The following is a 12,900-nucleotide window of genomic DNA, read 5'->3' as shown; positions in this document are numbered from 1 at the left end:
ATATAGATTAATGGCTTTTGTGGGCGTGGTAGTAGTGCTCATATGCTCAGCTACGACCTCGTACCTTTTTTACAGACGCGCAGTCTCCCGAATTTCAACTTTTCTCGTCATTCTGATCATTTGTATATATATAGATATAAGGCTATATCTGTAATTTTAGGACATACGTACAACCGGTGAACAAAACGATTACAGTCTATAGTATAACATGTTGCAAGGGTATACAAATGTTAACTATAATACTATACAACTTTCTTCACAGGTGCATTTCTTATTCTTAGCATAAAAGAGTATAAAAAGATTTTTAACTTGATTGTGTAGGGTCAGTTTATATGGCAGCTAAACGCAATATTGACAGGTGAGCAGCTTCTTGAGAGGAAAGGGATGTATGCTACGTTTCAGACAGACATCTCAAAAACTGAAGGTCTAGTTCTACTAGTAGACACATATATACGATAGATAGATCAATCTGTGAGCTTTCCCAATAATATTTTGAGATCCTGTTTTGCCTGCATAAAGTTACAAAGTTCAAAGAATGATAAAATTAGTATGAACCTTCTTCTTGCTCTTATATTCTGAATGTAGTGAATTAAAGTTCATATGATGCGCCTTGTAGCATATACATATATCGAATAGTATGTATGACATTTTAATGATGAGTTTGGATAAGTGTTATCCAGATTAAGGGCCATGCGAAGCGTTAATTCATAGCTAAGTTCCGAACAAAAATCACCATTATTGTTTTTAATAAGTCATCAGTGGAGTTCCTTCCACATACAAAGTATTGTCCGATCTGTGTCTCTATTCTCAAGCCTCTAAAACTGTTCGCTGAAAAGAAATAGCGACAGTGAAGAAATAATCGCACAGACTGAGAACGACTATATAATAAAGTTGATTTTTGATACAAGAAAATGTATTGATGGAAAAAGCAAATATTTTTGCTGAACACTTTTTCCTAGTAGAAGAACAATACTGGAAATACTACCAGCAAAAGTCGTTCCTCAACAAAACTAGATCCTAAAGGTCTTAATAGAACCTAAAAAAATTGAAAAAAAATTAATCACAGTCTTTTAACAATAATCCAGGTACATCAGGCGAAAAATATTGAAACGCGAAAAATGGATTTTCATTGCATTAATGTAAGCTCTCACACATTTCTTCAAATAATTCATGAATAAAGCAGTCGAAACAGGTTGCTCATACGCCGTGGTATTCTAGTTTAGTAACTGACAATTCACATTTTCGTAGATTTATCAGAAATAACGCAACCCAAGCGTTCCTTGCAATACTTATTGAACGTGTAGCTTACAATTAAATATTTTGAAAGTCGAATCGCGGATCGTGGGTCACGTGTTAAACGTTCAATATTGATCCACCACAGTTTGTATGTAAATTCACGAAACAAAGTATTAATTATAATTAAAAATGGTGAAATTTTCAATAAAATTGTGTTATTTATTTATATTTATACAAAATAATATTGAAATTCCTTCCATAAAACTTTACTTCAGTTTTCTTTCGACATTTGTAAACAAAAAAGAAAAACAAAATAGACAAAAAATTAAACATATATTATAATAAAACTATTTTTTAACATCTTTGTTTGAAAAAAATTATTTATTTCGAAAAAATTTGATGGGGCCTGTTACCTGACTTCACCTAAGCAACTTTAAGGCCAAAAACCCAAACAACTGATTTGGACATAACGAAACATGTTTGAATATTTGAATAGTAAAACGTTCATACAAACCAAAATATTCGTAGAACTATTTTTTAGCGCCAGTCATTTCATTTTAGCATCACTTTTAACGAATTAAAATTCTATTAAATTCGAGAATATTTTATGGCTGCAAGCACGGTGACAGATTTGTGTGCTCGAAACTAACCAAATCACTTAGTGAAATATCACGCTTCCTGGAAATTATCGAAAAGTAACTACAAAACGGTATAAACTGTTAACAATGAATATTTTAATTAAATTTGAATAATTTAATAACTCATTCAAATTTAAATTCGTTGGCGTTTACACCCTTACATTTTCGAGTTTAAACGGTAAACGCACGCATGTGTGAACACTGCTGAAATGTGCATTCAAAATAACAGTGCTTTCGAAATTCATATTAATAGCGACAATTCCGAAAAATTTGAGATTTTATCCAAATGACCTTGACATTTTTGTGTGAAGCCAAACGCACAGCTTAGATATACGAGTAGCTATTGAATACATACATATGTGAGTGTTTGTGTGAGTGGGTATGTGAAAGCACTGACGTGGAACACCAAAATGTGAGACTTTAATGAACAAACCTATTGTTGTTGTTGTTATGCAGATTTCTATGAATGTTGATAAATATGCTTAGACGCCTTGTGTTAAACACACGTTCATGTATGTGTGAAATTACATTCACATTCAAGCACACAATTATATAACGCATACAATGCGTCTGCCCTTGTAGCTTAAATGTTTGTAAATCAATGTGTTTTGGTGATTAGGTCTGTTGCCTTTGTTCGGATAAGCATTAACAGTTAAATGTAATAAAATATGTAGTATGTATATGCACATACATATATACTAACATTTACATATATGTACACTAATGTGAATATATGCACATAATATGTGAGTGCTAAATTGTGTTCGTAAATATGCGTCTACAGCGCCTAAATCTATGCTGTGACTTCCAGGTATGCTGCCATTGTGTTGTCTTGGCGTTGCTTGTTACTTTTGTTGTTGTCGCCGCTGCTGTGAAATTCACCACACTCGCACACATAAATTTGTATAGAAGTTTACTTATGAAATTGACTAATTACAACGTGTTAAGCAGATAAAACAATATATGCAGGCATACTTAGAGTATCAAATTTGCACACAAGCACACAAAACCGCAAGTTCATTTACACATACATGCGAACCTAGGTATAAATAAACAACGCTTTGTTAGGCTCTCAAATATTTACTCACAAGCAGCTAATGCTTCTACATTGTATGTATGGTGTGTGTGCGCTTTTGCGAAGTAAATATTTGATTTAGATAATTTTTACAGGGTGACGCGTGTGTAATAATTAATGTTAATAATTAAGTTGAATTAATGTTAATAATTAAGCAGAATTTAATTATTATTTTCAATAATCTAAATTTTTAAGCAAATTTTTTATGCTCGGTAACAAAATTGTGTTACGTAACGAAATTCCGTCACGTTCACAGCATAAAGTGCGTCTCCTTAATGGAGATGTATTTATTTGCATAAAGCTAATATTATAATACTTTGTAATAAAAGTATGCTAAGGTTGCCACCTTATTGAAAATTTCGAAGAAACATTAAAACAATAAAAAAACTTAAATACATTAAGTGTTAAATTGAAGGCTTTCAAGGAAGGTTATATTAAAAAAAAGAATGTTAAGTACGGTCCCCATCTCTTTTAAGTCAATAAAATTAATAAGATGAGAAAATTATTGAATTACGAGCAACAAAAAACATAAACTTGTAGGTTTACAACAATTAAATATTTTTCTTAAGAGTTTCGAACTAAATAATAAACAAGTAAGGAATGGCTAAGTTCGGGTGAAACCGAATATTTTATACTCACTTTGACTTGGAGGAATCAATACCAGGGAAATATTTTAAGGTGTAAAATGTTAACCAAAGAATCGGAATCCAAGTAATTTTATATTATATATAGTATATATCCCATTTGGTAAAATAACAGACATAACCTTTGATATACTCATATCTTCGCTTGCCATCCATAAAGAAAATTTAAATATCCTCCTGTATGGTAACAATTTGTTAAATTATACCTAATACATACATATTCGAGTGTAGTATGGAGCAATGCTTACGAACAGATAGTTCTTGATTTTAGAGCATTGAGTCAGACTCAGCGTCAATAGCCTTTTTTGGACAGATCACGCGTGAGTCGTGCCAAAGTGGCATGTTATTTTCGTTCAGTATTGTTTGATACAGGGATAATGGGATGCCCAACTTATTCCAGTGTGAGAGCGCCTCAAAATAAGCGTTTATAACATTTTCCATTATGGCCAGATCGAACAAAATAAGAATTTTTGGGCATTTTAAAATAAAATGCCCAACATTTATTACGATTGCAAATTATTATATATTGGACTTTTAATATATGGCGAAACTACTTAATTCCTTTTTTATGATTTTATGGTATATTAAAACAACTGACTTTCGATCTTTCAATACTTAATAAGGTGAATTAAGCCTGTTAGTTCTCAATTATATATGGGGGCTAGGTCAAGTTTACGCCAAATTTTTTCTCTATTAGCCACAACAATACACTGTTATGAGTAAAACATACATATTCTCTTATTTTCATTGGGATAACTTATATATCGACCGATATATGTGGTCGAAAACCTTTATATTAAGTATATGGGGGCTTAGGGAAGTATTGGCCCGATTCAAGCCATTAGAGGTACATAGAATAACTATTGCCATGAAAAAATTCTGTCGATTGAAACTCGCCCTAGACCTCATATAACTAACAGGCATTATGTACCTGAAGGTATTTTCCTGTTTAATCCTTACAAGTTACAGATGTATTAAATATTATTATTATACCCGAATTTAGCTCTTCCTTATTTGTGAAATGAAATATTACAGTAAGTAATACATTCTAAATAGACTTTAGAAAATGTCATGTTAAAAACAAGAAAAAACGTTAACTTCGGCTGCCCCGAAGCTAATATACCCTTCACAGGGGCATTTCTTTTAGTAATTATATGTTCATTTTGTATGGAAGCTATATGTTATAGTGGTCTGATATCGGCAGCTCCGACAAATGAGCAGCTTCTTGAAGAGAAAATGACGTTTACAAACTTTCAAAATGATATTTTAAAAACTGAGAGACAATATACAGGCAGACGGACAGACAGACAGACAGACGGATATGGCTAAATTGACTCAGCTCAACATACTGATCATTTATATATATACTTTATAGGGTATCCGACGCTTCCATCTGGGTGTTAAAAACTTCATGACAAATTAATATACCCGATTCAGGGTATAAAAATTTTGAAAAGGGTTGCCACTACGAATTATAAAAATAAATACCAATATCAAATGAAAGGTTTTTGAAATGTATGATTCGTTAGCCGAAATATTTTTAATGGCACCCTTAATAATAGTATTGTTGCTAATATATTGCAATAATATAATGTCAAAAGATTTAATTGTGAAATGACCTTCCTCTTACCCAATGCACAATTTACGATACTACCATACTCTTTTCGTAAAAATATTAAATACTTTTTTCAATTTCATCCGATTGAACCGTTTCTAATATCAACTTCTCAGAAGTTCTATCAACCTATCACAGCCATATCTACGACCGTCTGAAGCAACAGCTACATTTATGGCGATTTGGGTTTGAAGATCATATCCTATTTTTAAGACTCTGATATAATAGAACTCGCATTCCCAGAGCAGAGCTGCCGGCTAATAAAGAAGCTATTTTACTGTTAGTCCAAAGCCAGGAGATGCAGAAACTAAAATCCGACACTCATACACTCATAAATAGTTTAGAAATACTTGTGTAATGGCTTTGAAATCTATATGCTCGCATAAGCGGTGTCTTGTTAACATCTTAATTAAGTTACAACACACAACCAATTTAATTTTCAATTCTAATGAATAGCTGAACTATGAGCCAAGCGCTTACGAGTTTCAATAGCTCGCAGCTGTGCGAATATTATCACTTACCGCTCCCATGAAAGTCGCCGTGGCGCCTCTTCCAAGCAGCTGCCATTGCCATCGCGGCCACCGCCGTCTCTTGACGCCGCAGCAGCCATAATTGGCAGGAGATTGTTTGCGGTGGCTGCGGCGCTGGCAGTTGTGTGATCAGAATGCGGCGACGCGGCTGACGTCAGCCTCGAAGCCGTCACACTCGACTGGTGCAGCAACTTGGCCAGCCGACGTGTCAACGCCGTGTTCGCGGTGCTGCCAGTTACCTCGCCACCACCACCGCTGCTGATGCCCTCAGGCGTTGACGGCTGTTGTGGCTCGGCAGCGTTGCCACCCATTGCCGCTATACCTGCAGCTGTTGACACATTGCTGCCGCCCAGCTGCTGTTGATGCTGTCGCTGTTGACTGTCGTGGGTGTTGCGCTTCTTCGATGCCAGGCGATAAGCACGTGCGGCCACAACATGCGGTGCGGGAATTCTGCACAGCAATTGTTGCGAAATAAATATTAGAGCAAATATTTTACAAATTAGTTAAAGTCATGGTAACGGAAAATTCAATTTAGTATGAAGGAGGTACTCACCTTAACAACACTGAACCATCGGCGGCATGGCACTCGAAGTCCTCGCAGGTCGGCATCAGCAAAGCCGCATCCGCCACTTGTGAGCCGACGATTGGTGTGCCACTCATGCTGGTGCTGCTGCCGCTATGTCCTGTAGTGCTGCCGGAGGACTTACGCCGATAGACACCCATGTCGTCTTTTGGCAAATTCAACGATTTTATATTCACCATATTATTGTTGTTGTTGTTATTGGTGTAACCAGGCGTTGTTGGTGTTTGGCGGGTGAGCAGAGACCAACGATTTGTGCCGCCACCGCCGGTGCTCGTGCCGCTGCCAGACTTGTTGCCCAGAAGACCGCCGGCACGCTCATCTACGTGAGGTCGTGAGAGGTATAAATTCAAAGAGAGAGGCATAGAAAGAGATAGAGGTAGCATAGTGATAGTGGTAATAGTGTGTGACATAAAAATACAAAATTACATAAATTGTTTTGTGGAAATTGTGGAAAAGTTGTAAATTTGTTGTGCACACCGTACGAACTAATTGGATTGGTCAGGCCAACTACTACATAACCTTCACAAGCTCCCAAATAATAACACATACAAATCTACAAAAATATATGTACAAGCGACAGACTCAATATGAGGAATATCAATAAAAGTTTAAGCCAAATTTTAACGAAAGAGTAACCTAGCGCAGGAAAACAGGAAAGCAGCTAGAGCAACACGCAAACTATTAGCCATACACTTGTCAATGGTGATCAGCTGCGGCGCGTCGCCTGAAGAGGTGGAACTTTAATTGAATTACAACTAATGCTACCGAGAGCGGCACATAGCGTGGGTGCGAAACTTCGGGCAGCATTTGAAAAACGAGGGTAGACAAATAAATCAGAATATTTCTCGCTATTAAGAAGCAAGGAAAACCTACCTAAATAGCGCAAAACTATAGAATGTTGGTTCATTGCATAATTACCTACCACAAGGTAGTGAATTTTGTCATGCCTAAGATTCTTATATACTCTAGATCGGTGCCACTTACTACTAATAAAGGTGTAAAGGTAGGAAATTTCATGAAAGCAGATAAACTCGTAAATTTTGACAGAGCAATAAGAAAAGGTCGTGCTTTGTCAATACTAAAGTCAAGCATAGATCCATCTAATTAAAAATATATTTTTTATTCAAAAGTCGTTCCCCAAAATTCTATTTCCATTGCATACTTGTCATATAAGAAATACGGATATCATAAACCAAGCAATGACATCACATCGGAGTCCAAAGGAAAAGAACCGTTTACAAGTCACTGAAGACTATCCTTGGAAGCACGATGCTTAAAATTAATGAAATATGTTTTGAATCTACTGTTGAACCAGTTGGCAGGGCAGTCCCTAATTACCATGCCAGTTTTATCAAAAAACACATACCTACGAGTAGTACAAACCCTTTAAAGAGACGAGAGATCGTTTAAGACCTCTTCAATTAAACAAGGGAGGGATATGGTGGTTGAAAATCGTCAGGAAAGTGTTAGAGAGATGGCAAGAAAGCTCGACAACGCTCACGAGTCCGTTCGAATGATCTTGGTGGATGCATTGGGTATGAAACGTATTCTTGCACGACTCGTCCCGATAAAGCTGAATTTTTTTCCAAAAAGAGTATCGTAAAAAGTTTTTTTTGGACATATTTCATCCTGCGAATTCCGATCCCGCTTACATGGAGAGCAATATAACTGCCGATGAGTCATGGCTTTATGAGTTTGACATACAAAAAAATCAACAATCAACGGAATGGTAGGAAAAAAAGAGTCAAAACCAAAAAAAAACGTCAAAGCCGCTTGAAAATCAAGGGTATGCTCATTGCGTTTTTTCGATATTCGTGGTTTGGTGCCTCATTGGGTTGTTCCGGCGAGCCAAACGGTCGTTTGTGTGAGAACATTCGTCGAAAACGGCCGGAATTTTGGAAGAACAATTCATGGATTTTACACTATTGTAATGAACCATTGCATCGAGCCAAGATTGTGACCGAATTTAGAGCCAAACACGCAATGATCACCATATACACCAGATTTGGCTCCGTGTGAGTTTTTCTTGTTCCCCAAACTGAAACTGCTGATCCGTGGAACTCGTTTTCAGTCAATCGAAGAGATAAAGCAAAATTCGTTAAAAGATCTCAAGGCCATCGCAAAAAGTACTTATGGAAGGTGTTGAGAGGACTGAACAAATCATTGACATAAGTGTATTACATCTGGTTGGGCATTACTGTGAACGAATGAAATTAAATATTTATTAATCGTTTAATATTTTGCGTTTGTTTTTACAATTTCCGGGTACTTTTCTACCTACTCCTGCCCTGCTGATTACTCTCGGTGCTCTATTTATTTGTACACCCTCGTACATTTACTCTTCAAGTGCCGTTGGGCGTTGCAGTGTCACACTGTTAATTACTTGCAACAACTTTAACGATAAACTTTTACATCCATCCAAACCAAGTGCTAAGCATTCAAAAAAGTTTCCTTAGAAGTTCCATTATACATATATAGTTTATACACACTCTGAGTTATATGTTTGTCAAGCTACCCGTTACATTGCTGACATTTACATTTTTGCTCAGACGGTTGACGTAGGAGCCGTACCAACAGCGTGAGCTTCGATCTGCCACCGTGTGTTAGTACACATGTAATAAAACAGAGAGTTTGCGAGATTCGTTGGAAATAAATTGAGCCAAATGAAGGGAAAACTTGCCCAAGCAATAAACATAGAAGAGGACTGATTTACAGTGTTGAGAGGGTAGTTTGCCCAAGAGAAAACTTTATAAACATATAAGTGTTTACATGGCATGGCATGTAATATGGTATGTTAGTCACTAAGAATTAAGAAGCTGAAAGCCAATTAGATCGGTTAATCCTAAGAACCTCAGATATCGAAGATAAGCGATTTCAGATTAAAACATTAAATTTTAAAGCACATAAGTAGCTACTCAGAATGGTCTTGGTTTTTTTAAACGTGGTGAAATTTATTAAAATACTACCTATACGAGTATATTTATATTTTATCTATTATTTATTCGAGAGATCGATCTTTGATGTAGGCTGGAGTCCTGTGTAGAAGTTCACGCAAGTGAGGAAAATTCTCTGAGTGCTATTCACTTGGGAGTGGCCTTTACATAAGGCTCAAGCAGCTTACCACTTTCGGTACTAGACCAAATATCCTGTGGGTATTTAAAAAAACTCTCCAGCAGTATGCGCTGGGTTTGGGACTCGCCACGTAAAAAAACGCCCTCAATTAAAAAGAAACAACAGCCTCGGATGAGAAATACCCTTTTCATGACGACCACTACAAATGCATTACGGATTACGATATAAGGGCATGCATCTGGAATGTCCGGTTCCTTAGTTGGGAAGGTTGGTGTGATTGTGGAAGAGTGAATGCTGACATCACCGCCGTTCAAGAAATGCGATAGACGGGACAAGAACTGAGACGAGTAGGTCATTGTGGTATTTTCTACAAAGCGAAGTTCTTCAACATATCGCTGATTTACGAACATGCCCCAACGAAAGAGAAGGACGATGTGACCAAAGATGTCTTCTAAGAGTGGTTGGAGGACACATATGAGAGCTACCGCTGCTACGTGGTCAAAATAGCGCTTTAAGTTTATTTTAATATTTTAAATTAAACCATTCTCATATTGATGATTGCTTTCACTTTTTTGAAGACTTTGTGATTAATAGGCAAATGACGAAATTTACTCTTTGATTTTTGCGCCTTTCGTGGGATGAATATCGTAGCCATTATATCAAGTGTTATGCGCACGGAGTTTCCAACTTAAAAAACTTCAACAGATTCATAAATTTCTTTGAGAAATGTTCCAAAGAAGGCAACTGGTTTCATATTTTCTCTCACTCTGCTCTGGATCTATACTCCTCCGATGGAAAATATTGGATAAAAGCATGATATCTATTAAGCTGTTTCCTAAAAACTTAACCAAATATGTCACATAAGATTCTATTTTTGGTTAGGACGCGAATGGGGCTCGGTAACCACTTCTTAACCATTAGCTTCAAACTTTATAATTTTTGTATGTAAACTCAGAATATTTATCACGTGGTTTCTCTTTTTTCGGCTAAATTAAAAAAGTGTCTACTGGTAATTGTCAAACTTAATCTCAATAATTTAAATTACTCACACCGAACACTAGCTAAAGTCAACCCAGAGGAATCCTCGAAATTGAAATACTTCTATAAACATATTAGTAACATAATAAATAATATTGTTTTGCAACCTTGCTGACCATTGCGGGGAGACACTCCTCGAATTAAAACAACATGTGACTCATCCCACTATTATTTATAAGTCAATAGTTCACCAAATGCGAATAGTCGGATTCCACTAAGTAATTACGAAGAATTAAAATATTTGCCTGTTAGCCAGACTGTCACACACAGACGTCTTGTCTTAAGTTAAATACTTTAATAGCATGCGAGCATGTCGGTACTTACCAAATTGCCGATCCGTATTAAGCGAGACGACCGGAATGCCGGGCACAATAATCGCTGGCAGGGTGCGCGAACGCAGCAGTGGGGGCGGCAACTTACGGCCGGAGCGCGCCTGTGATATTAAGGCGGCATTGGCGGCTTGCGTCCTGAAAATGAAGCAGGAAAAGAGCAACAATGAAGAAATAGCTATAAGCAAAGGCAAGAAAGAGCGACAGGCAGTGGGAGATGGAGCGTAAAAGGAAATGAGACAAGTGAGTGACAGTAGAAAAACATGTAAAAGTATGTAATTACAATGTGTAAATAAATATAAATATATAATACTACTTATATACCGTGATGTATGCGCGCTCATATTATTGACAGAGCTGCTGGCGTAATGTGAAAGGTAATTTCGAAAGTAATTTGCATTTTTACGAGAAAAATATGTAAAATATACGTACATACATATGTACATATATGTATCTGCTTTTGGGTGCGGAAATGTAATACTTTTTTAATGATTGTACATACATATATATGTTACGTGTAACGGAATCTGTATGTGAAAGAAGTTTTATACTGCCAATTAAGTGTTTTCAGTTGCGAAAATTAAGGCGCAAATAACAGATATTAAAGTTTTCAAGAGAGATTATGTATTCTATATGTATATCCACTAACAATCAATGTATATTTCTAGCGGAAAACTAAAATTAGCTTTATTTAAGATATAAATAAGCCTTTCAGCAAAGTTGGAATAGTGCCAGATTACTTAAAGATATAACACTACAATTTTTCCGGGATCCCGTTTGAAATAATGTGTAATTGCATATCTGTATTTGTGATTGTGCCACTAGCAGTTCTATAACTTCGATGTTCCCTTAAATTAAAAAAATGGGACTTCGATCATGTCTGGAATTTGAAAAAAAAATCGGGATTTCGGGACCCCGAAACGACATATATTTCGGGATTTTCTACTAATTTTTTAGTTTAAAGCAGACCAATATCCAAAATCCCGAAATCCCGATTTTGTTTAATTCCAGACAAGATCGAATACCCGATTTTTTGTTTTTGAATTTAAGGCAAGATCGAAGGTATAGAATTTGGAAATAAAGTTTATGATTTAACGCAATAATGTATTATGTGAATAATAACTCATATGTAACACAGTTAGAGTTCTGGAAAAATTAAAAAAAAAAAAAACGATTTCGGGATCTAGCAGTATGTGTATTTATGAAATGCTATAAATTAAGTTAAAATAATAATGATAAAGTCCCGAAAAGCATTAAAAAAACGCAACTTTATAAATCCCGAAATTTCGGGACTCACCCTTTTGGTTGTGGGATTGCATGCTCTATATAGGCAACGCCGTCGTTTCGTCAAATAAACAATGCTTCTGATATTTTCTATTATTTCTTATATTTTAACGGGTGTTTACCTTATCAAAAATCTTGTTAAAATGAAAGGAGTTTACCACTGGTTAACTCAAAATCATGATCAATTCCCTACAATACAATAACTCGAATAACTCACGCTCAGTTTTAATACGAAGAAGCACGTTTTTTTCATTAAGAAAAATTTATAACGAATCTGGTTGAGGCTTACTGTCTCAACATTTATTGTCGAATGATGTTTACTTCATTGTTTAAAATTACTTCAACTTAAAAATAAGGAAATATTGATCCAGAATCTCCTCCACCAACCTTCCCCACAAGGTTTGGCCCATTCGTAAAGAACGTCACTGCCCCCTCTCATCCAACGCCTTCTTCCCACCCACAACTACCTCGACGGTGTGTGGGTAGAAAAGGAGCCGCCAGAGTTCTGTTTGGCGACTCCATGATCCAAGTGATCCAGTATGAAGTCAAAGTGAGGGAGGATTTCCAAGTGTTCACACGCGTGTTCTTTTAGGAACCCAGACTCTCAGAATCTGATAACAAGTTTCGCAGCCATATACCTTTCGACGATGTTTACGAGCAATATGTGAAAGATGGCTAATATATTGCTACCCTACAGCAGTGCAAAGCAATTGGTGCCTTTCTTGCAGACAGATGTCTCCCATTTGCGACAGCGGTACCACCAGGATCTTGTATCTTCTAGTGAATAAAACCAACTCGGTCTTATTTGGGTTGATGGCGAGTGTGCTCAATTTGTTACGACGCAGACATATCACTG

General features: G+C 36.4%; 1 protein-coding gene across 2 annotated transcripts in view; it reads right to left on the bottom strand.

Annotated features, from left to right (window-relative positions):
• LOC105229914 (uncharacterized) overlaps positions 1-12,900 on the bottom strand; it is a 169,897-nt gene that overhangs the window by 65,051 nt on the left and 91,946 nt on the right. For both annotated transcript variants that reach the window (XM_049448567.1, XM_049448563.1), the window contains exons 3-5: positions 10,756-10,898; positions 6,292-6,640; positions 5,730-6,188 (exon numbers count right to left, since the gene is read on the bottom strand). In XM_049448567.1, the coding sequence (XP_049304524.1) occupies positions 5,730-6,188; positions 6,292-6,640; positions 10,756-10,898 (951 nt within the window). The remainder of the gene's footprint in view (positions 1-5,729; positions 6,189-6,291; positions 6,641-10,755; positions 10,899-12,900) is intronic.

The sequence above is a fragment of the Bactrocera dorsalis genome, chromosome 2 (assembly GCF_023373825.1).
Source record: "Bactrocera dorsalis isolate Fly_Bdor chromosome 2, ASM2337382v1, whole genome shotgun sequence".
In the NCBI taxonomy this organism is placed as follows: Eukaryota; Metazoa; Arthropoda; class Insecta; order Diptera; family Tephritidae; genus Bactrocera; species Bactrocera dorsalis.
The sequence above is the reverse complement of the archived record's forward strand: the minus strand, read 5'-3'. Positions and strand labels throughout refer to the sequence as shown.